This window comes from Caretta caretta, chromosome 1, assembly GCF_965140235.1.
Source record: "Caretta caretta isolate rCarCar2 chromosome 1, rCarCar1.hap1, whole genome shotgun sequence".
NCBI lineage: Eukaryota > Metazoa > Chordata > Testudines > Cheloniidae > Caretta > Caretta caretta.
In genome coordinates, this window is record NC_134206.1 from 15547065 (window position 1) to 15572309 (window position 25245).

Below are 25245 nucleotides of genomic sequence, written 5' to 3' on the forward strand. Positions count from 1 at the left end.
TCCCTCATATTCCCCATCCCTCATAGCATCATAGGATCTGCCAGAAGGATCCTATGCTGCTTCCCAGTTGCTCATAGTGCTGGCAGGGAACCAAGGAGAATCCTTGCTACTTATTCATCCTGGGGCTTATTCCAAAAGGAATACGGCCCTGCTCCCTTTGAAGCAAATGGGAGTGTAATTTGGCCACAGATATTTAATAATACTTAGAACTTTCTTTTATTCTTTTGTGCAGCTGAAGAAAAATACAGGGTTAAAATGTTGATTAAATGGGATTGGTTGTGTCAGAAGGTTAGTAGCTGAAGGAACGAGTGATGATGGCCAAGCTCCTTAAGAAACCTATCTCAATCAAAGCAAAATGCACACATTCCTGGTGTAGCTAAATTAGCCACAGGTCTGAATGGATGGCACAGCCTGCTTTCACTTTGAACGCAAGTCTTTCCAAACAGTGTCAGGCCCAAGACTGGAACCAAGGCTCCTGGTTGTACAGATATTCTCACTGAAGAGTAAGAGCCTGTTCCAAAGCCATATAGGAGATGTTCTGGTGACTTCAGTGGGCTTAGAAATCAGGCCCCAAGTCTGGTAACTTTCAGGCCAAATGAATTTTACCAGCCAAGTTATAGTGGTGCTTCATTTTCACTTTATAATGGAAGCTGAAGTTGAAAACCTTAATTATGGCACAGCTACCTCTGCTCTAGAATAAACATAAAAGCTTAAGTTTCAATCTATCAAAAATGAATATGAAGACATGAACTTTTGTCTCTGGAGTATTGCAAAATGTTGCTTTAATATATTCACATTTCTAAATATTTTACAGAGCCCGAAGATGATTCTGTTGTACAAATCCTACAACAAATTCTACAAGCCAATTTCTTACAGAATTCCTTTTAAAAATAGAACGATACAACTATCTGTTGTGTGTTACTTTTGACATTCAGTAGCTGGGAAAAAATGAGGCATGTTGGAAGCAGAGCAATACTTTAAATCTGAATTTCCTTACCTGGGTAGATTTCAGTTAGCTCTCCAGTGCTGTTTGACCATTTGATTCTTATATGTTATAATGCACAACAGTTTGCAATGGCCTATGCATGGAGTCTTGGGGCTTGATCCAACTCCTCTGGAAGTCAATTGAAAGAGTCTCATTGATTTCAGGAGGAGTTGGTCAGACTCTTGGTCCACATGTATTTCTTCAAATGGGGGTGAATTTGATATTCTCATATAGTATAGGAAATATTTCTGTTTTTCCTCTTATATACTTCATGTATAAACATAATGGGCTGGCCAGATTAATCCCATTGCAAACTCAGGGCCTAATTCTTTCTTCATGGTCCCATACTTTTTTGGGGAGTCAACAGGACTACTGTTGTGAACAAGGATCTGGGACTAGGTGTATTCTTCTACACTTAGGCTTTGTCTACACTACCCAGCTTTTAGTGACACAGCCATGTCACTAGAAGTCAGGCAGTGTAGCCGCTGTTTGTCGGCTCATTTGCTGACAAAATACTTCTACCCTCAATGAGCGGCATTCGCGTTGTCGGCAGGAGAGCTCTCCTGCCAACAAAGCGCTGTTCACATTGGCACTTGCCCTGGCAAAAACTTTTGTCTTTCGGGGGAAAGAGGGTGAACACCTCTGAATGACAAAAGTTTTGTCATTCAATTGCCAGTGTAGACATAGCTCCAGGCTACGTCTACACTAGAGAGTTTACAGTGGCACAACTGTACTGATGCGTCACGGGAGTGGTTTTTTCCCCAATCCCTTGAGCGACATACGTTTTGTTGACAACTGGTAGTGTAGACATGGTCTGAGACAAACTCTTTTGCTCTCTACCCTGCCCCCCCCCCCACTGACCCAGGTAATTTATTGTCCTCTCATGGACACAGGTGTAAATCAGGTGTTAATGACCTCAGCCATACTGTAAATCTGGTGTGAGATCAGAATCAGGCCTTAAGAATCTAACAGTTTCCAAAGCGTCAGTGTTGGCCTAAAAAGGAGCAGAGCAGATTTAAGTCAATAATAAAACTTCTGTTGATTTTCATGGGAGCTGGGTTAGGCCAATGCTGCAGGCCTTTGAAAATCCCACTTTTGATTTACATTAGGGATATTTGGATTTTCTTCTGTTCTTTAGAGGAAGGTGCCTGACTCAAGCTACAATGTAGGGTACAAGTGAAGATGGACTTCTAGGATTCAGGCACTAGTATTAAACATGTTACATGACTAGGAAATTCTGCCTTGTTGATTATGGAGATTTTGCCCTGGAGTCATAAGAACATAAGAACAGCCATATTGGGTCAGACCATCTAGCCCAGGATCTTGTCTTCCGATAGTGGTCACTGCCAGGTGCCCCAGAGGGAATGACAGAACAGGTAATCATCAAGTGATCCATCCCCTGTTGCCCATTCCCAGCTTCTGGCAAACAGAGGTTAGGGACACCATCCTTGCCTATCCTGGCTAATAGCCATTGATGGACCTATCCTCCATGAACTTATTTAGTTCTTTTTTGAACCCTGTTATAGTCTTGGCCTTTACAACATCGTCTGGCAAGAAGTTCCACAGGTTGACTGTGTGTTGTGTGAAAAAAATACTTCCTTCTGTTTGTTTCAAACATGCTGCCTATTAATTTCATTTGGTGACCCCAAGTTTTTGTGTTATGAGAAGGAGTAAAAAGAAAAGGAGTACTTGTGGCACCTTAGAGACTAACCAATTTATTTGAGCATGAGCTTTCGTGAGCTACAGCTCACTTCATCGGATGCATACCGTGGAAACTGCAGCAGACTTTATATATACACAGAGAATATGAAACAATACCTCCTCCCACCCCACTGTCCTGCTGGTAATAGCTTATCTAAAGTGATCAACAGGTGGGCCATTTCCAGCACAAATCCAGGTTTTCTCACCCTCCACCCCCCCACACAAATTCACTCTCCTGCTGGTGCTAGCCCATCCAAAGTGACAACTCTTTACATAATCAAGTCGGGCAATTTCCTGCATAGATCCAGGTTTTCTCACATCCCCCCCACCCCCATACACACACAAACTCACTCTCCTGCTGGTAATAGCTCATCTAAACTGACCACTCTCCAAGTTTAAATCCAAGTTAAACCAGAGCATCTGGGGGGGGGGTAGGAAAAAACAAGAGGAAACAGGCTACCTTGCATAATGACTTAGCCACTCCCAGTCTCTATTTAAGCCTAAATTAATAGTATCCAATTTGCAAATGAATTCCAATTCAGCAGTTTCTCGCTGGAGTCTGGATTTGAAGTTTTTTTGTTTTAAGATAGCGACCTTCATGTCTGTGATTGCGTGACCAGAGAGATTGAAGTGTTCTCCGACTGGTTTATTAATGTTATAATTCTTGACATCTGATTTGTCAGACAACCTGACAACCTGCACATCCACCAATGTGATATATGCCATCATGTGCCAGCAATGCCCCTCTGCCATGTACATTGGTCAAACTGGACAGTCTCTACGTAAAAGAATAAATGGACACAAATCAGATGTCAAGAATTATAACATTAATAAACCAGTCGGAGAACACTTCAATCCCTTTAGAGGAAATGCCTTTACCCACTTTGAAAAAGGATTGACAACCACCAACAGGTATTGGTTGCCTTTTTGAGTCCTTGGCAAAGGACCTATGAAGTTAATCTGCAAAGCCATCCATGGACCTTTATACACCTGAGGTTAAAAAAAAAATTCCATCTAGAAGGACTGGACTATAATTATTTTGTTTTATACTTTTTTCTGTTTACTTCATGCATTGAAAGCTAACTGTATGCAGTGTGTGTTAAATTGCTGTTTGTAAACAAATAAACATTTAGGTCTAATATTTACTGGTTGAAATTCATTCTCTAAGGGAGATTTTTTTTTTTAAATAATGTGGTTGCCAAAGAAATGAATTTTTTCACATTAAAACCAGATAAATATATATTGCACACTATGGAGACATTCCTCCTCTCTGAGCTGAACTGTGTAACTGTGATACTCAGTGCAAATGTCTATCACATCTTGTGGTATAGGCATAATACACTGAGTTTTATATGCGTAATCATGTCTCCCAGTAGTAGCTAGTCCTGTTGAATGTAACAGCCCGCTGCTAACTAATTGAGCTCTCCTTTAACACAAGCATTAGACACCTGTGGTTTTGATACTGAAGGTCCTTGGTTTGATCCTCACAAACAACCGCATAGCTTCAGTAGCTGTCATGAGCTCCACAGTTCTGTGTGAAGTTGTTGTTCTTGAGATCACTAGTCTAATCCTGTTCACATTGGAATGAGTGGGAGATTTGCAATTGACTTCAAAGGGAGAAGGGTCAGACTTTGTTTTTCCCTGGTCCTGGGTCGTGTGGGTTCACTTCCCTTGAGTTTAGCTTTAAGAGTTGAACTGCCTCAAACCTGTTATGAAAGAGCAAAACCCCAAATCAAAGAGATGGGTTTCGCTGAAGCATGTGGGTTTGGGAAGTTTTGCAAAGGTGCATGAGGAGTCATCCTGCCTGTCGACTGTGATGAGATCCCCAAGTGTTGTCACACAAATGACCATTAAACCATGATATGCAGCCTTGGCATGGGGCGGGAGGGGATTCTCCCTATCCAGAGGCACCAAAAAGCTGGCTTAGCATTTCAGTGAAAAGTTTGTAGTGCCCAAAAGAGTTTTGGCTGGTTTAAGTTCCACAAACCTTAAACGAGCACAGGTTTATGTGATTCTCCGCTTCTGATGAGCAAGCTTTCACAGGTCTGCATGAGCATGGAACAAGTGCAAAATATGACAAATTCTCTTCTCAGTTACTTTGTTGCTGCAACCCCAAGAAACGATGCTGGTGCAACTGAGAGCAGATTAAAAACTGGCCTAAAATCCACAGTTAAATCACAGGCAAGAATTGGACCCTTCATTTCTCTATGTTTTCAGTGTAGCACCCTGATTTTATTTCTCGTTAAGTTCATGCGTGTGCTATGCTTTAAATTGCTGGCTAAACTTTTGTCTGCGGAAGCAGCAGAATGAACCCAGTCCAATGATGATCACTGATAAAACTAATGCAACCGTTAGTATAATAAGCAAGTTGATTTTCTTTAGATCCTCTTTTTCACAGACTTCTGGTCTTACGTTGCTAATATAAATTTCTTCTTGGTACCCAAAGCTCTTGGAGTGCTGGCATGTTATCTGCTCTACACCAGGGATCTCTACATTTTTATTATGGATTATAGATGAGAGCCAGACATTTCCACAGCAGCTGAGTGGGTTTCCAGCAAGATATAAGTTTTTAAGAGAGTTCTCTAATGCTAAAATGTTACTGCTTTGTAGATTACTAAAACTGTTTTTCTGTAGATCCAGAACTTCCAACGAAGCATCACTACCCCATTTGGGTAACCAGCTCAGCTGATTTTCCGACAGGTTTAAATGTTTAAGATGATGAAAACGAGGCAGGTCAATATTTAAAACTGTCATGCCATTGCCGTGTAAATTCAAATACTCAAGAGATGTCTCCAGTCCTGATAGTGCTTTAGCCTCTATTTGCAGTCCTTGGTTCATGGAGAGCTCCAGGAGAATTATTGAAGTCTTGTAAAAAGCATATATTGGTAAATTCTTCAACATGTTGTCAGCTAGATATAAGTACCTAAGAGCAGGGAAGTCAACAAATGATACACAACCAGTCTCCTCTCCAGGAAGCCTTTGTTTAGCTAATCCTGAATACATGCTGCAAAAGCTAATATTATTACTCTGGAGATTAAGCAATTTGATGCTGGGAAGGCTTGCAAAGATATCAAATTGGAGGGCTTGAAGATGATTGTTCTGAATGTAGAGCTCCTGTAAATTAGTCAATGTGCTGGCATCTAGTAAGAGATTCTGCAAAGCATTGAAGCTTAAATCAAGGATGGCTAGTGAGATCAATGCACTGTCATAGTTTACTGTGAATGTCTGGAGACAATTTTTACTGAGATTGAGAAACCGAAGGGAGGACATTGACTCAAAGAACTCATTTGGGATGGATTTGATCTCATTATAACTTAAGTCTAAATATAAAAGCTGGGATAGATACAGAGAACTTGTGTTTGTATTTTGCTTCTGATCCAGAAGATGAAAAGGAGCTTCTAGCCAGTCCCTTTCCATATAGTCCATCTCATTGTGAGCAGAGTCTGCAGTAAGCTGCATTAAATTCTTAGATAAATTCAGATACGCCAGCTTGTTCACCTGGGGGAAAACTGGGAAGCGCAGTAGCTTGTTCTCACTAAGATCCAGCCACCTCAGGTTATACTCTTCCTTTGACTCTGTGGTATGAAAAGTCTCAATGCTGTTCCTACTGAGGTCGAGTATCTGCAGTTGTCTGAGGTTGAAATCTGAGATGCAAGTGATCGAGTTCATGGAGAGATTGAGCTTGGTGAGATGCACCAGAGTTTCAAAGGCACCTTCTTCTATTTCCATGATGATATTACTGTGGAGGTCAACCTCAACAAGAGCTGGAGACCCCTGAAACATCCTGCGCAATATCACGGTAATGCTGTTTTCTGCCAAGGAAAGATACTGAAGTGATGGTGCTTTGTGTATAAAATATTCAGCCATTCCATTGTAAAGTCTGTTGTGGGACAAGTCCAGTGATCTGATCTCTGGTAAAAGTCCAACCCCCGGTGTCCTATGCTGAGCCAACTCATCTAACTGGTTATTGGCTAAATTTACCTCCATCAGGCTTGTCATGTGTGTGAAGACTCCAGGCTCAATGAAACTTATTTGGTTGGATCTTAAATCCAAATGCTGGAGCGAGGTATAAAATGTCAGTGGCTTCTCAGAGATATTTTTTATCTGATTTCCAGACAAATCTATTTTATTTATGTTTGGATGGAGCTCTGGAGGGATTTGGTGAAGCTTTTTGCCATGACAAAATGCCTTCATCTTTATCTGCAGAAAAGAAAGAGAACAGGGAGTCCTGGTTACCACTTATGGGATGCTCAATGGCTTTTCATACAGTATAAAGACAACATAATATTCAGAATCTGATTATATTCCTTTTCTTTGCAATTCGTCGTACTATGCTGTTCTCTATTCAGGCAACAGGAAATCTGAATTCCTTCACAATGTAGGGTGGGTTTTCATTTCATTTCAACGGAGATACTCTTGACTTGTACTGCAGGAAGAATTCCCATGTAGGGAGTTATACTAGGGTAACTACAGCAGTATCATTGTATCGGTATAATTCTGCCAGTAAATTCCCCCATGTAGATTACCCCTAAGAGAGAAGAGAATTGGGTCCTTTGATTTTTGAGATCTGGCATCATAAAAGTTCAAGCTGGAGAGGATCCATTAGATCATCTAGCCCATCTGCTAGCCAGCACAGGATTAGTTCACTTTGTACCTTTCATCCAGTCTAGTTTTAAAGGTCCTGAATGGTGGGTCCCATCACTTCCCTTGAGACTATTCCACTGTCTATTAGACCTTGCACTCAAACACTTTTCCCTGATATTTATTCAGCCTAAACTTCCCTGGCATAATTTCATGACTACCCCATCGTGCCTCATAATAAACCAGATTCTGCCACTTTGCCTTAAATTAATAAGTATTATGAATAATTAAACTATAAAATAAGTATTAATATATATTATGAATAATTAAATGAATAATACTCCATAATTAGCTCCATTGACTTCAGTGGGATTAGTCTCAAAGTACGGTACTACTCATCGAGGGGAAGTCTATCGGAATCCAGCCCTAAATAAACAACCCCTCGTCTTGTTATTTACACCCTTCAAATATTTGTAGATTGTAATCACATCTCTCCGTAACCACTGTTTAGCTAAGCAATCCGTCTTTAAATCATCCCAAAACATTTCTACATCTCACCTCAAACTCCCTCCACTTTATCCAGACCTCTGTCCTTCTATGTTTGTGCTTTCTCCAAGGCAACAGCTTCTTTCTTTTGGCCTGCTGACCAGTTTGGTGCACACTGTTACATGTGGACTAGAAGGAATGCAGCAGGCAAATGGCATGTGGAGGGATTCACACATGCTGCTGCTCTCACTGGTACAGCTCAGGGTGAAATCGGGATGCGTAAAGTGTGTGGCCTTTTAAGGGATGCTTTAAAGCAGCTGGTAAATTAATACCCATACATCAAAGTCAGTTTCTTCTCTCGGATGTGTGGGTCTGAATTAGGGTGACCAGATGTCCCGATTTTATAGGGACAGTCCCGATATTTGGGGCTTTGTCTGATATAGGCACCTATTACCCCCCACCCCCGTCCCGATTTTTCACACTTGCTGTCTGGTCACCCTAGTCTGAATGCAGTTGATGGGGAGCTTCAAGTATGAACCCAAGGGCAAAATATGAGCCATAATTTGCAAGGAATTTTGGGAGCAGGGGGCTAAAAGGCCTGGTGTAAGTGTAAGGCGTACACATTGTGCTGTTAAAATTAACATCCAGCAGCAAGATTGGAGCAGAGTCCAAAATGCTTAGTAAGCATCTACGCTATCTAAATAGGTATCTATCTATTCATGTAGGTCACGGGATCCTCTGGGTCAAACTGCTTGCTGAATCCCTCTAATTATTCTTATATGGAGGACTAGGAGCTAACCGTCATGAAGCAAGGCTGTGTGTTAGCCTTTAAAACAAAAATCTCTCCTCCAAACATCTGTTTCACACAAGCTGGAGGGGGAGAGGAGGATGAAGCCTCTGGGATGTTTACGAGAATCTGGGTAACATCCAGTGTTTTGTGAATCACTTACGCATGTGAGTAATGGAGAGTGCACGTTGCCGGATGTGTGGCTTGTCATAAATATGCCAGACAAATGAAACCCCTCAGCCAGGGCTGGACTCCAGCTACACCCAGTCTGCTGCGCGGTGCTCCCCTCATGGCAAAGCTCTCTGAAAGCTCCCAAGTGACCCGCATATTGAAATTTGAACCCCAAATCCACCCAGAGCAGCTAAATCCCCAGGAAGGGGAAGGGGATGCATCCTGGCTTCTCTGAGCCATTAGCGCCTTCTCACCAAGACTTTAGAGTGGCTCACTTGAGCTGAAAGGTGACCAGAGGCCCAAAGGATCTAGCGGGGGGGAGGGAGGGGGGTAGGGAGGAGGCCTTATTCAGTCAGCTAAGGAAGGGGTTGGGAGTGGGATGAAGAAAACTCAGGAGCCAGAAAGAATAGCATTTGAATGAGCATTAGCAAAGCTGTCATCTTCTGGGCTCGCGTTCCTTCCTCCTCAGCTCTGGCAGCTGTTAGTTTTAAAGTACAGTGGCCTGCAGTGCTAAGAGTGAGAAAGTCAACATCTGCTCCACATAGAAAAGGTGGTTATTAGATAAAAATTGGCCCAACAATTCTGAAGTGTGGGGAAGTTTGGATTCAGATTCAAACTCTGCCACTCAACTCCAGCTGGTCATTTTTGGGGCTGGAGCCAGAAGCTGCCTTTTCTTTAACAAAACTAAAACCAGGGTGGTTTGGATCTTGGTCCCATCTCATCCTAGACACTAAAGTTTGGGTGTTTGAACACAAGGCTTTGGCCTAGATCCTCAGTTTGTGTATATTGGTGCTGAGTTACAGCAGCTGAGAATCTGGCCCTTTGTCTCTTCTCTGCAATGACCCATAAGGGAATTTGGGGGGGTTGATTTTGAAATACCTCTTTAACTGAGTTGTGATGTTGCCAAACAAATACCCCTTGCGATTCAGAGCTGGGTCCAGTTTTATGAACCATCAGTCTTCGGGATGGGTTGGATAAAAGATTCCAGCTATGGCCTTCCTCTAGTCAAAAGATGTCATCACAGGAAGAGTGATTTGTGAAACATCACATTGTGAAATAACAGGGAATGCCAATTGCTCTCGCTATCAAAGTTAATCTGGGCTGAACTGTGTTTGGATTTGGACCCTGTCTTATCTGACTGGGCCAGATTCTCAGCCAGTGTAGACCAGTATAACTCCATTGAGATTAATGGTGCGGTATCAATTGACACTAGATGAGAACTTGGCTCTGACTACAGAGTGTTTTGTCAGCATCAAATGTATCCCAGTTGCACTAAACAGATCAAAACTTTTTTTGACTCTTCCTTTGCCTGGAAGAGTGAGGTTTACAGTGGGGTTGCGGAAATCAGCCAATATTTACTTCTCAAGGAATCAGCTTGATCTACAATCCATCAAAATAAGGGCAGGGGGTAAGCCCTTATTAGATTTATGGTGTGTGTCATCCTGAGTTCGCATGTCTGGGATGCATGGGACCAAAAGTGTCATGTTTACAGTGGTTTCATCATTTCTTCCTCTCCAGCCAATAAGGGAGAGATCCAGCCACCTTCCCAAGTTCTTTTTGTATGCTAGACCCTAATTTCCCTGAATTCAGGAAGTGCATAAGTACAGCAGGAGAGGAATGAGTCCCATAAGGGAGATCTGCACAGCCAGCAAATTATTCTTTTCCCTATTTTGGAAATTCTTGAGGATTTGTGCTGAACAGCTTCAACATTTAAAGTAGTAGAGGAGTATTTTTAAACTCCCCTTTACTGTCAGCTGTATCGGGGTAAAGGGAAGGAGGGAGAGGAGAACCAGTTCATCTGTGCATAACATATACATTCTGATTTAAGGTGTTTAAAAAAAATTCTGTGGGACAAATCATGCTTTGGAGACAGAGGTTTTGGGTTTTGTCTCTAAGTGGGCCTGATTCTGACCTCACACCCAGCATAAGTCAGGAACAACTCCACTGAAGTCAGTGTTAAATCAGTGTAAGTGACGGGAGAATGGGGCTCACGGTCATTCTAGGCGAGTGGTTCTCAAAGCGGTGCGGGCCAAGGGACATGCTGGCCGCCCTTCCCCCAGCCCCCATTGGCCTGGAGCGGCGACCCGCGGCCAGTGGGAGCCATGATCGGCCGAACCTGCGGACACGGCAGGTAAACAAACCAGTCCAGCCCGCCAGGGGCTTTCCCTGAACAAGGGGCAGACCGGCTTTGAGAACCACTGCTCTAGGGGGAGCCGTGGGGTTTGTTCATGTCACAGAAGAAGTTCCTTTTTTAAGAAGGGATCGCCTTGTGCGTAAGATGCTGGAATGGGACTCAGGAGATCTGGGATCTCTTCCTGGCTCTGCCACAGACTTCCTGTGCAACTCTGGGCAAGTCAATTAATATTTCTGTGCCTCCGTTCCCCAGCAATAAAATGGGGATAAAAATCTTTCCTTTCTCCCACCTTATGCTTGTCTTGCCCATGTAGGGTCTGTCTGCACAGCAGCTGAGAGGTGTAATTCCCAGCTCCGCTAGAGATCTGTGCGTTGGCTCTGTGCGAGTGTAACCCACGTGCCTCCTGGGTGTGGTGGTCTGTGCCCCTCTGGTGGCACCGAGACCACTGAGAGATTAATGAGTCTGCTACCGCTTTAGCTAAGAGCCATGTGGCTTGCGGCTAACGCATTTCGCTCCCAAGGTCCCAGGTTCAATCCTGCCCACTGACAACCGGGGTCTGTCGGCCTTACATGAGCTCGGGCGCAAAAATAGAGCAGTGCGGCCGTGGAGGCACTCGGGTGGCTGGCAGCTCAGGCTAGCCACCCGAATACGTACCCAGGATTTGGCACAGGACTGTACATGGGTGGCTAGCCCAGGCCCCTCAGCCACATTGCTAGCTTGAGCAGAGGTAGCACGTGTACTTCTACCCAAGCTGGGAATCACATCGCCCGGCTGCTGTGCAGACAGACCCTTAGATTGTAAGCTCTTTGTGGCAGAGACTGTCAGTTACTACATGTTTGCAGCACCCATGTCATCGGGGTCCCAGGCTCATTTAGGGCCTCTAGGTGCTACTAGAATGGTACGACTAATAATTAAGGAGAGACGTGAAAGAGGAGATGGCTCCTCCTTGGGGAATCTCTTACCATTTCACAGGGTGACTCTTCCAAGGGCCGATGGCTAGAGATCCCTCCGTTCGCTGCCAGGAAGAGTAAAAGATACAGTTTCATGGCTCTGCAGGGAAAAGCAAAGACGGGTTCAAGCTAAACAGGGTGTTAAGTCTTGGCAGCCACTGGACAGCAGGGTCCGCACCAGCGATTGGCACAGGGACTTGCATACATAGTAGAATAACTTACCCCACCTCTGAGCTCGCTTCATTTGCAAAGCCCTCTGGCCCATTCCAGCAGAGAAGGGAGCATTATGAAGTAGGAGAGCCGGCAGGAAAGCTCTAAGACTGAACGTTTCTATGGCTTGCCCACTGTGTTGCATATCTTAGACTGTCAGCCAGATTTTCAAACACCATGGCACCTGACAGCTTCCACTTACGCACCTAAGCAAGTGATCAGGCTTTCACAAGTGCTCAGCATTCAGTAGCTCTGTTGTTCTCAAGGCAGCTAGTGGATGATCATTGCCCTTGTAAATCTGGCCCTATCTCTCCTTTGTCTTCACCTGCGCACACTGGTGGTGCTCAACAAATGATATGATTATAATAGTCTCCACTTTTATAGCACCTCTCCTCCCAGGACCTGGAAGAGCTTTACAAACATTTTAATGAAGTCACACCAGACCCTGGCAAGGTACCATACAATCATAGGGCCAGAGGGGACCATCAGAACATATAGTCTGACTTGTATATCACAGGTCACCAATACCACCCAGTGCCTGCACAATAGCCCCACAACTGGAATGAGACCACTGGAGACTGGACTATTATGTGCCACAGGCAGAGAATAGGAGAGACCAAGTTGCACCAGTGGCTGAGGCCCCCACAAAGGCAGGGAAATGAGTCTGTGAAATATACCCAGATAATCCTGGCAAGTAACCCACACCCGTATGCCAATCGACCTGGGGAAAGCTTCCTTCCTGACCGCAGATTTGGCAATCAATTCGACCCTGAGCATGTGAACAAGAATCAGCCAGCCAAGCACCTGTGAGAGAGAATGCTTGGTGCCACCTCAGAGCCGAGGTCCTCCCCATCCAGTGTTCCATCTCCAGATGTGGCCATTCCTGATGCTTCAGAGGAAGGAGATAACCTCCCTTGCCCCAAACTCCCCCTGGATACTGAAGGTTAGTAATTGTAGTATTCCCACTTTTCAGATGGGGAAACTGAGGCACAGAGGCTGAGTGCCTTGCTCAAGGCAGATTGAGTTTAATCAGTGGCAGAGCTGTGAATATAATTCACCAATCCTAGATCCAAGGCCCCTGCTCTGATCTCAAAGAACACACCCTTATGACAGCCTCTGTCATAAACATGACAACTCTTTCAGGAAATTCCTCCATTTCTTGAGTTTCTCGAGGCTGAACAGGTGGAGTCATTCACAGATGGTGGAACTCCCTTCGCTGAATTAGTTTTTAAAGGACATATTGGCTAACAGGCAAACTGTCTTTGGTGCATCCGTGCAAAGTGGCTCTAGTTGCCAGATGAAGAGTGGTGCAAACAGGTGCACTCGGGCAGGGGTTCTCAATCTTTTTCTTTCTGAGGTCTCCCCCCACCCCATGCTATAAAACCTCCTGGGCCCAGCAGGGGTGGGTTCAGGGCTCTTGGTTTCAGCCCCACAGGGGGGCACTAGGACTCGAGGCTTTAGACCCTTGGGGGTGCTAGGGTTCAGGGTGCTGGGCTTCATCTCCATGGGGGTACTAGGGCTCGGGCTCCTGTTTTCAGCCCCACAGGGGTGCCAGAGCTCGGGGTGCCAGGCTTCAGCTGTTTGGCCCCATGGTTCCTTGAAGCCGGCTCACGGCCCCCTGAGGGGCTGCGGACCCTTGGTTGAGAACCACTGCACTAGGATGTGAGGCCTGGGAGCTTCCTGGGGAAATTTTAGCTAAGTCTGCTAGAAATCCTCTTTTGGGCCCTAGCCCCCAGCCAGTACAAATCACTTCCCTTTTGAGCGTCATTCACAGTTCTGTTTGCTTTTTCTCTTTGCCACAGCATTGCCCCATAGTTTGGCTTGATTCTTTATACCAGTCCCTAGGCTTCCTGTGAGTGTAACTTTGCATGTCCCTCATCACATGAGCAACAGCAAGGATGACTCCAGGAAACAGATCCTGGGAAGTTCAGGCCACCTATGACTTGCTCTGTTTTTAGAGCATGTTTTCCTCATTCCAGTCGAGTCTGATCAGGGGTGGGGTGGAAATCTGGGAGCTGTGATACCGGTGGGTTTTATTTTAGGCTTGAACACTGCACTGTGATCAAAGGTTCTTAATGTCCTCAGTGCCTCAGTTTCCCGATCTCTAAAATAGGGACAGTATTCTAGCGGGTGTTCTGAAGCCTTTTAACTACTGTTGGCAAAGTGCTCCCAAACCCTTCAATGGCAGGTGCTGTACATTAGCAGCTGGCAGAGTGCTCTCCATGAATTCTCTGGAATTCTCCCCACTCAGTTCAAAGGAGCCTAAATTTGTTGACCTTCTGAACATGCTGCAGGACTCATCTGTGGGGTTGTTTTGGAGTAAGAGTCGAAGGGGGACAGGGGATTGTCTGGGGGATCACCGCGGGATTTGAAAGGGGAAGAAAGGCTGACGTGCATATTTATGATTTGTGATCTTTAAATAATGGCGAGGCGCCCAGAGCTTTGCTTGGGTATCTTTCATATCTAAAAAAATAAAATAAATAATCTCTGCTGGAAACTGCCCCATATAGGGCAGTTTTTTATGTATCCTGGGGTACGGCTCCAAACAGTGCAGCCCGGAGTATTTCCTGTCTGCGATGGACTCCATCCATTAAATTAGCGCTGCGGGAGAATTTTACTTGGGTGCTTTCAGTAATAATATTTTGCACTTAAAAAGGACTTTGCAAATCCAAAGATCTCAAAGTGCTTCACAAACTGTAATGAATCACTGCCTGAACCCGGCTTGGAGACTGGGCTCTTCCTCCCCTGGGAAAAAGAGGCACAGAGTGGCTAAGTGACTTGCTGAGGGACCTTGGGTAAATCAGCTGCAGAGGAAGGAATCTGTCCATCCTACGTATTTCTAAGGTGACTACCACATTGGTATCCAAGTGCAGTAGAATCCATTGCTAGTCTCCTGCTCTAACCACTAGACCACACATATTCGATCAAGTTCAGGGTAGCTAACTGTGGACAGAGTGGTCTCAGATCCTCTCTTTCATGAACAACAAATAGACCTGAAGATTTTATTCCTTTGGGTCACTTTCCGTTCAAGTACCAGGCTGAGGCGCTTTCTCCTGCTTTGCCTAGTTTTCATCAGTGCAGCTCCTTTGCTTTCTCACTCCACTGCCTGGTAAATAAGTACAAGAGGCATAGACATCACAGGATCTGTGGGGAGTCTGCCGGAGTGGCTGAAGACCCACACGGTGCTGCAGCCACTAACAAAGCCCGACCACCTACATCTGAGCTGATGGCGCTGACAACCCAGGATCTTCAAAAGTAACTTGGGAGCAGCTGAAACAGTAACTTGCTATAAAGGGAGCTGTTATTAGCACCAGGACTCCCTGCAATGCAGGCAGTTTAATTTACGGTCCCAGCATGCTCCCATTATAGTGAAATCCCCACTGTTTTCAGCGGGAACAGGGTGGAGCCTCAAAGCATCTTTAATGTTACAACTTTCCGCCTAGACTTCATATCATCCCAGCTCCCCACTCCACAGTTGGACAACGAATGAATTTTGGAGAATAAGATTCACCCCTCTCCCATCCCATACCAAACCTTAGGACCTGAGCCAGCATGTCTAATCAGATGAGACAGACAAAGTGCAGGAGAAAAGAAGTATCATTATTTCCATTTCCCAGATAGGAAAATTGAGGCATATAACGTCAGTGACTCACCCAAGGACATACAGGAACTGGGAATTAAACTCAGATTTCCTGAGTCCCAGTCTATTGCCTTAACAACCAGCTCTGCAATCCTCTTTTTTTGGCATTAAACAGTAAACATTAATACAGGTTAAATGTTGCCATTTGTATTTAGCAATGACAACAACAAACTCCCAATTCCTTCAAGATTAGATTTCTGTAATATAGACAATTAATTATTACTATTTTTTCTCATCCAAACTAAAGAAAAGAGAAGCAAAGCCGCATTGTGTATTCCTTTAACATACGTAAGACACACACTAACTACACAGAGGGCCATGTACCCCCAGGCTCCTTAGTGCTATGCATTTTTGCATTTGCTGTTTTTAAGAACAGAGTGAATATATTAATTTACCTTGTTTCATGTGTCAGTTATTTGCATTTCCACCCTCTGCTATAAAAAAAAAAATCGTATCCATCCCTACAGAGTTTAGTCAGCCATAGCACAGATTAGATCACCCTTATTTTCACTCTCGCCCATTCAGAGTACGGAGTGGTTTCATTGGTAACTTTGCAGCCTGAGATGAAACTGAGACATTTTAAGGGAAATATCCTTATTTGGGACAGTGTCTGCTTTAAATTATGTCCCTTGTCTCCCTTCTGACTCCTCTCCTGGTTGTTTGCTGGGTCCTAGCAACCACTGTGTTAAGAAGAAAATTAGCTACTCGGAGACTCGTCCTGGAATGCCTACTTGGGGAAAGCACAAATTGAGAAATACAGGAATTTTGACTGAGCAAGGCTCTCAGGTTTGGGCCCCGTGTTTGCCCAGAGAAATATTTGACTTCTCTTTGTAGATGTCATTGCTTGACTCTGTGTATGGATCAGTCAGTGTGTTTACTTTAGGTTTTTGTGTCTGTGAGTTACATTCCTAAAGAGCTGTAAAGGAGCCACAGAGCATATGACAGGCAAACTCAAAGTCCCTGAATCACTATCTTACAAAATAAATTGAGATTTCAGAATTATAAATGAGAAGATACAATACTGATGCAAGTGAAGCCCTTGATCCTGGAACCCTTACTCACTGGAGTAATCCTTCCTCAAACAAATCGTCTTATTGATTGATTTGTCCAGAGGGCCCTGATATAACTCTGAAGTAAATGGGAATTCATTGTTGTCTAGAACACACCCTAGATGGTTTATCGGTGTAGATTTAAATGGGACTACTCATGTGAGTAAGGGTGACTAAAGATTGCTGAGGTGGGCCCTGCTGCATCTAGACAAGCGGTTTGATTTCTGTGGCCACTTATTGTTCCGCCTGCCTGACCTTCAAATAAATATTTTCATTTCAAAAGAAGATTTTAGATCTAACATTAAGATACGATGGTGATTTCAGATTTACCGTGAGTTAGTTTATATATGGATTATTTCATGCTGCCCCCTATGGTTGGACCAATATTTGTCTTCCAGGTGCCTTTTCCTACTTAAAACCCCATTGCTGCAAATTCCTTCCTATGCTGATTTCACCATTGTGGTCTCCAAACCCACACTTGTCTGAATGTTGCTCTATATTTTTCCTGTGGTCAAAAATAAGCTCTTTGGAGTAGGGCTTTGGGTGTTTTGTTTGTTTTTTGTAAGGCACCCTGAGAAGGAAAGGCATAAGCACCAAAGAGAGGAGAGAGATTATTTCATGTGGCACGCAGGGGTATGATTAGGAATAATGAACAGAGAAAGAGAAAATCACATCTAACTGGAAAGCTTCCGATCAGTGAGATGTATTCCACTGTGGAAACAACTCCCAAGAGAAGTGGTGTGAGCCTCACTCCATGTGACTTTTAGAGCTAGACTGGAAAAGACACTAAAAAATGGGCTATCAGAAACGATTAAGGCTGGCTGGAAAATATTTTTTTTCCTGTGAAAAAATTTACCAAAAATGAATATTTCTCATTTTCATAGAATCAGAGAAGATGAGGGTCGGAAGAGACCTCAGGAGGTCATCTAGTCCAACCCCCTGCTCAAAGCATGACCAACCCCAGCTAAATCATCCCTTTATGATTTATCCCATCATCATCAAAACATTTTCCTTGAAAATGTTCTTTAAAATCGTTCAGGTGTTTGTTGAAAAACCCCAAACACAGATTTTCTTTAGTTTTTTTCAAATAAAAAGCCAAAACATTTGGGGACTTTTGAGAAAACCCTGAAAATATTTTACAGAAACAGAATTTTTTTTCATGAAAGCTTCCCTTCTGTCGAAAAGTTTTTAACCAGCTCTTGGAATGATCCTGGAAGGTGGACTAATGGAGCTTTCCCAATCCAAGCTGCAGTGAACTGTCTGCTGTGTGAATTCCACCATTGGCACATAAGATAAGACAATGCCTTGAGCAAGTGAAAATTCACATTGCCCGCAGTCTGGATGTAGGGGGGTTCGACTGTCATGCTTGTGTAGGGTGACCAGATAGCAAGTGTAAAAAATCTGGATAGGGTGTGGGGGGTGGAGGGAAGGGGGTTATAGGTGCCTATGTAAGAAAAAGCCCCCAAAATCGGGACTGTCCCTATAAAATCGGGACATCTGGTCACCCTACACTTGTGGGAAATTTGGATTCATTATCAGAGGTGAACCAACCATTGTGGGAAAGTCCATGAAATCTGCTCAGCCATGTGCCTATTCCTAGAACAGATCTCAAACCAAACTGTTTTAAAGATTCTGAAACATTTGGGTAACCTCCCTCTGCCATTATTTTTGTGAATATTTGCTCTTCTGGAATTTGGTTGCAATGACACTTAGCAATTTACATCTTTAAAGTGCTGTAGAGACATTAGCTAGTTATATCTTGAGGATCCCAGTAATGTAAAGTAAATATTATCCTTATTTTACAGATTGGGAAACTGAGGCAGCAAGATCAAGTGCTCATTCCCATAAGGGGCTGAGAGCTCTCAAATCCTGATGAAGTCAATGGAAGTTGAGAGCACCTGTGACCTTGTGGAATTGGGCTCTACGTGATTTTCCCAAGGCCACAGCACAAATCACTGCCTACTGTAGCTCTTAGTGAACTCGACTGGGTTTTGCCAGTGACGTCAGTGGGAGCAGAATCAGGCATGTGGTGACAGTGCTGGGGCTAGAACTCAGCAGTTCATCCCTCAGAGTTGTGTATTCAGATACTCCTTTCTTTCAAAGGTCATTCTCATGGTCTTCTCCCCGCATGACCCGGAGTAGGAAATAGCAGAAATCCCAGAAGCTGGTTCTCATGAGACTTCCAGTGATCTGTTGCACATCTCCAAGGGTTTTGGAGAAACATTAATACTTCTGGGTGCTTATGTGACTCAAACCTCCAGCCCTTTGGAGTTTGTCCATCACTAGTTTAATCACTCTCTAATGCAGCACCCTCAGAAGTCCTTTCTGTGCAGGGTCTGTCTGTAGATGGTTGGGTTCTGTTCAGAGCTGGACAGAGTGGTATCAGACCCTTACTGTGGACAGAGTGGTCTCAGACCCTCTCTTTCATGAACAACAAATAGACCGAAGATTCTATTCCTTTGGGTCACTTTCAGTTCAAGTACCAGGAACATTACCTTAGAGAAGTGAAAAAACTATCTGTCTGTCTGTTAAGAAATGAATCTCCAAGAGCAGGAGTGGGGAGACAACCATAGACCTGTTCTCTGCCCCAGCACTGGACTAATCTCCCAAGGGAAGCTCTACACTCGTTTATCCTCTTCTCTCCTGCCCTGTCCCCCCAATCCTCTTCCCTTTTATCTCTTCCTTAACCTCCCCACCACCACCAAAAAAAAGCTGGTTGTACTCCTTCCCCCTCCCTATGTCTGTCTATTTAGATTGTGCGGTCTTCAGGACAGGGGCCTTCTACTGCTCTGAGTATGTACAGTGCCTAGCACAATGGTTGGCCCTGTGGCTCTATCGTAATAAAAATAACTATGAAGATAATCTCTGGATGTGTATCAATAGAGAGAGATGACACAGAGAGTATGGACCTTTGACCAAAGGTGGTGGAGGTATTATTATTATTTATTTATTATTCCAAGTGAATTCAATCTTTAAAGAAAAATTCAGGCGGATGTATGTGTTCTGTAATCCTAGAGGAGATCAAATGACACCAGGAAATTAATTTCAGATACCTTTGACTGGGACGGTGTCCAGTAACCCTCTTGGGAATAATGTGTCATTCTTCAGGTAAAAGGCCAAAATATTTGATCTACCCACTAAGCCATAACCCTTTGCTTAAAAAACAAATCAAACTGATAAGTAAATAATGGAGAGATTTCATAATATTAAGATAATTGAAAACCCTTTTTCAATTACCAAAAAAAGTTTCCTGTTTTGATTAACCTGGACCTTTGTTTAGGAGACATATTTTTATGAATGAGGCTGCAGTGTTTGGCTCTCACAGTATTTTCTTTGAGAGAGAAGTTGGGTGAGGTAATGTCTTTTTATTGGACCAACTTCACCTCACACACCTTCTCTCTCTCATATCCTTGGACCAACATGGCTACAACAACACTTGGAAGAGTATTTTCTTAGGTTTTTATACATAGGCATTTTCATTGCCTTTGCAGGGCCACGTGAACCCTGGCATAGCATAAAGAGGAAGGAAGATTTTGAAAAGGAATATTTGGCATTGTCATATTCATATTTTCAAGGCATTGTACAAATGTTAATCAAGAATCATAACCTCCTGGGGAGAGTGTCAGCATAAACCTTCATTTGTCTACAGTGGCTTCTGAGCTACCAGTTTCCCTCTATGCTGAGAATGGTGTCTCGCACCCGGTTACCACTGTGTGGGAAGTTTAAAGGTTGCTTTTTAATAGCTGTGATGAAAGGTAAATTAAATACTGCTATCCCCATCTTACAGAGGGGTTAAATGATTTGCCCAAGGCTGGATAGTGAGTCAGCACAAGAGCTAGGATACTCATGATGCCTGGCTCATTTCCCTGCATTCAATACCAGTACTGTGAGCCAGGAGACTTTCTATAATATTAGTATACGTACCTATATTGCCGAAGCCCCCAGAATGTACCAAGCCCCTTCAGACATGCTGTCCTTGCCCCAAAGGGTTTAGTAAGTCTCACTACTATTTTCATTAGTCGTGAAAAGACGGAGGAAACATCACAATCGTTTTGTTGTAAAACTTACCAGTGCTTCCTTAACTTAAAGGATCCAAGCCACTGTAATAGGCTCCCCAATGAATTAGCCATACAGCTGTATGGAACGTGCCCACTGTGTGGTACATTTGATCGGTTATTCAGCCCATTCATAAGCACAAATCTGTTTCATTTAAACAGTGCCTTCATCCTCAGTGCTATATTTTTTTAAAAGGCTGCAGCTCCAAGTTACTGAATCCCCACTTTGTCCTGCAGTCAGAGAAACGTTTGGCTCAGCTTTCCAGCAGCATCAAAGTTTAACTCGTTGCTGTACATACCTGCTGTTTGGATGAAGGAGGAGACTTCCCTTCTGCTTGCAGCGTTCCTCTCCCAGGCTCTCCCGACAGCCCTCCAGTGAAAGTTGAGGAAGGGCTTCCTTGGGGAAGTTGCAGCTCTGCTACAGGCCAGCTGACTAAAAACTCTGAGAACTCAGACAGAAGTTTAAGTCACTGAGAGAAAAAAAAATACTCCCAATAGACTGGCCCTTGAATTCATTGCTCAGCAGTCATCTGCTCTAACCTATTCCCAAGCTCCCGTAAGCATGTGAATATAGACCTCAGTCATAGTAATTAAATGTGAGTCCTCTGCTCTTCTTTTCATTTTCTATTTCACTTGCTTAACCTTGGCTTATTTCCTGGAGGTTCATAGCTGATAATAACGCCCCTCTCATATTGACACATTGAAACATTCTGCGAATACCACCAGAAATCCCCTTTGCAGATTTCAAAGGTAAATTCATAGTATCTGTCTTACAGATGTGTGTCTGGTTCATGTTACATTCATTTTCAGGTACCTTGACCTAGATCATACTGTCCGTTAAGTTGGGGTAAATCAGAAGTAGTTCAATTACCTGCAGTGGATTTACAAGTGAGAGCAAAATTTGGCCCTTTAGTCTACGTCCTCATCTGCTATAAATCATTACCGCTTCTTTGAAGTTGTGGCCCCTAGACTCCCACTACTGATATATAAAATAATGTATTTTAAGGTTTGAATGGGGGAGAACATATGCGCTTTCTAAGAGGAATATTAGGTCAGATTTTGATCTCACATGGATATAAATCCAGAGCAACTCCATTTACTTCAGTGGAGTTAGTTTTAAATGGGTGTGATATCAGAATACAGTCCATGTGCTCATACATGATTTGCATGTCGCTGGTTTCTGAATCCATGTATTGCTTTGCGGCCACACCACTCTGTACTGTGGCCTTATCAGCTGTCAGAAACTAAGCATGATCAGACAGAGGACTATGAAGTCTGAAAAGAACATTGAGGGTAAAGATCATCTGCAGAGAAGACAGTTTTCTTGGGGGCTGCTCCTAGATGGGAATGAATTCCCACAGGAACTGAGGCCCATCACAAACTTCACTGCCTTTGACCCCCAGTGTAAGGCGCCCTACATAGACATGCCTTAGAATCATAGGATCATAGAATCTCAGGGTTGGAAGGGACCTCAGGAGGTCATCTAGTCCAACCCCCTGCTCGAAGCAGGACCAATTCCCAATTTTTGCCCCATTGTGTATATAAAAGTATATAAATATATAAAAATCCAGAACAAGAACTCCACAGTGCTCACTTCTCCCCATGGAGTGAGGATGAGGAAACAAACACATGGCTTAACGGTTATTGCAGTCCAGTGCTCAGACACTCAGGTGGGGGAGCAGTATTAGAACCCAGAGAGAACAGGGGTGATGTTTTTGATTCGGTAGCAGACACTCTTCCCTTTGAGTGAGAGATGAACAAGTGTGATAAGTGGCTTCATGCTGTGGAGGGGCTGTCTTTCAGCTGAGATGTAAACCGAATAGCTGACCATCTTTAAAGTCTCCACTGTTATTGTAATAAGAAAAGGGGTGTTCACCCCTGTGCCCTAGTTAAACTTCATTACGTTTTGCTTCTCTAAGTGCTCCTGGTAGTATCAGTTGTATACTGTAATCTCTTTCATTTCAGGTACCAGATTTTTGTGTAGCCTTGCTGCATGTTGTCAGTCAGCTTCTGAGTTCCAATTCAGAGGTGGCTGCATTCCTGTGGGTGAAGTGATCCTTATGTACCCTTTAACAACCACACAGGCTGTTGAGAGTCATAATTATGTCACACCTGTAATGTGTTTTGGGATCCTGGGGTGAAAGGTTCTATGGAAGTGCAAGGTATAGATGCAAACTAATATTTCAAAGAACTAGATGAGTTCATGGAGGATAGGTCCATCAATGGCTATTAGCCAGGATGGGCAGGGATGGTCTCCCAACCTCTGGTTGCCAGAAGTTGGAAATGGGCGACAGGGGATGGATCACTTGATAATTACCTGTTCTGTTCATTTCCTCTGGGGCACCTGGTATTAGCCACTGGGCTAGATGGACCTTTGGTCTGACCAAGTATGGTCGTTCTTATGTTCTTATGTAATAAAGAATAACTTCTTTGAAATGCTAATTTAAGGCCTGATCCCACACCAGATATTAAAAGGGAGATTTGCCATTGACTTCAGTAGGAGCAGGAACAGACTTACTAATAATGGAACTGTTCCCAATGGTAAAAACTATCTCTGCTAGCATGTGGAAGGGAGGATATTCCATAATGGTGGGGCTGTGGGTATATCCACACAATGCAGACTATACCGGGATAGCTACATCACCGTAGCTATGCTGCCATAACCCCGGGCTGTAGTTTCAGCCTATGGCAACGGAAGGGACACTACCTTCCTGAATGACAGTAAATATGTCAATGGGAGAACTCATCGGTCAACACAGCTGTACACTGGGAGTTAAGTCACCATAGCTTCGTCAGGCAGGGGTGTGGATTTTTCACACCCCTGACTTCCGTAGCTATGGCAGCCTAACTTTTAAGTGAAGACCAAAACAAGCGACCATTTAAAGACACTCAGAATTACCAGCATAAGCATCATTATCTCAGGGATGGAATTAGTTCACTTTTCTGAAGTTACAGTTAAAAAAAGAAACCAGACACACACAGATGAACTGCCAGCTTTTAATCAGACATAAAAGATTAGTAACCAGTCATGTGATCACATTGATTTTAAAATAGATTATGTGACGTCAATAGGATGCCCATCTGTGATTATAAATGATATTTCCCCAGACTAAACAGAGCTCCAATTTATGTTTCTGTTTTGTTTCCTGTGCTCTTATTATAGTTTGTCCCTTTTGCTGTTAAGAACTAGAATACTTAGGGGCTCCATTCTGCCCTCAGTCACATAGAGTCACTTCCTACTGAAATTAAATGAGGATTGCAGCTTTGAAATTTAGGACAGAATTGAGCCTTTGGGTCCTGATTTGCCTTCAACTTAGTGTAGTCACTTACACCAGTGCAAAGTGCAGATGCGTGTAAATTTCACTCTCATCTTTCTATAACTGTGTCCATCACATTTTACATCAACCCCTGAAACACAATGATTCTGATTTGATAGCATTTTATGCCCTCTTTAGGTCGCAAATATTGTTCAGATCTCATTGCAAAAGTGGGTCTTAGTGAGGAATTTGTATGTGGGGAGGGTGGGGCCTTTGTAGAACAGAGCAGGAAGGGTTCCAGGAGTGGCATAGCATGGAAGAAAAAACAAACTGGATCATGGGAGAAGCTGACAAACAGGGCACTGAGACTGGTATCATTGCTGGCACAGAGGAAAATGGGGCAACATAATGAAAGACAAGATCAGGGCAAATTTGTGGAGGGCCTTAAAGGTAAGGACATCAAGGAGCTGGACTTTGATGCTGTGGAGAAGGGGAAGCCAATGCACCAACCACCATGGTATATAGGGACAAGTGCAAGGTGCACCCACGGTTTTGATGGCAGAATTTGTCCCAAAATGTATTTTTTTTTAAAATAGCTATCATAAAACATGAATTCCTTGGACACCTCAAACTCCCACTGACATGTGTTAGGAATAAAGGATCAGGACAAAAAGTTGCCAAGTTAAAATCACAAGAAGTCAGGGAAGCATTTCTATATTTTTTGGGGTGTTGAGAATCAGGGCTGAGCCCTGCCATGTTACCCTCACCCTTTCTGCTGTGAGTCTTAGGTGCATACATATGTGCAGCTTGTGGCTAGAATTTTGCCTATCCTTTTTGCACATCTCTGTATTTGATCTTCACAGAGATAATGTAGGAATAATGGAATCAATCCTGTCTTGAGGTAGGGGCGTGTATTAGGCTAGATGTTTCCTTGACACGGAACCCAAGCTCATTCAAAAGGTTCATGAAACAGTGATCCTTCTGACAAACCTGTTCTGACTTTCGGATTTGTCATAAAACGCCAAACTAGGCAAGACTGATGTGGTTTTTGTTGAAAATATTTCTGACATCATTACCTTTGACTGAAATAACAAATGATTCTATGAGTCAGGTGATTGAAAACAAGTTGGAGAGCACTTTGCTCCAGAGTCTGCTTTCTAGGAGTTAGGTTCATATTTCTCCATTTAGAACAGCCATTGGATTCAAAATGTCATTGGAGAGGGGTGTTGGTCTAACCCT

General features: G+C 43.6%; 1 protein-coding gene across 2 annotated transcripts; it reads right to left on the minus strand.

Annotated features, from left to right (window-relative positions):
• Nucleotides 1-614: 614 nt before the first annotated feature.
• LRRC32 (leucine rich repeat containing 32) lies at nt 615-21306 on the minus strand. Of its 2 annotated transcripts, none has more exons than XM_048840105.2 (3): nt 21049-21306; nt 11808-11895; nt 615-6886 (listed from the first exon to the last, which is right to left on the minus strand). In XM_048840105.2, exons 2-3 carry the CDS (start codon nt 11889-11891, stop codon nt 4946-4948), a joined length of 2025 nt encoding a protein of 674 aa, XP_048696062.1. In that variant the 5' UTR covers nt 11892-11895; nt 21049-21306; the 3' UTR covers nt 615-4945. The 2 variants fall into 2 exon arrangements, with proteins under 2 accessions (XP_048696062.1, XP_074982277.1); XM_075126176.1 differs by lacking the exon at nt 21049-21306 and adding an exon at nt 16041-16187.
• Nucleotides 21307-25245: the final 3939 nt, after the last annotated feature.

Bases quoted from the DNA above. Each gene is read 5' to 3' on its own strand.
- LRRC32 (XM_048840105.2), bottom strand. From the start codon at position 11,891: ATGAAACTGTATCTTTTACTCTTCCTGGCAGCGAACGGAGGGATCTCT. The intron at 6,887-11,807 runs GTAAGAGATTCC...TCTTTTCTGCAG, and splicing joins AAGAGTCACCCTGTGAAATG to ATAAAGATGAAGGCATTTTG.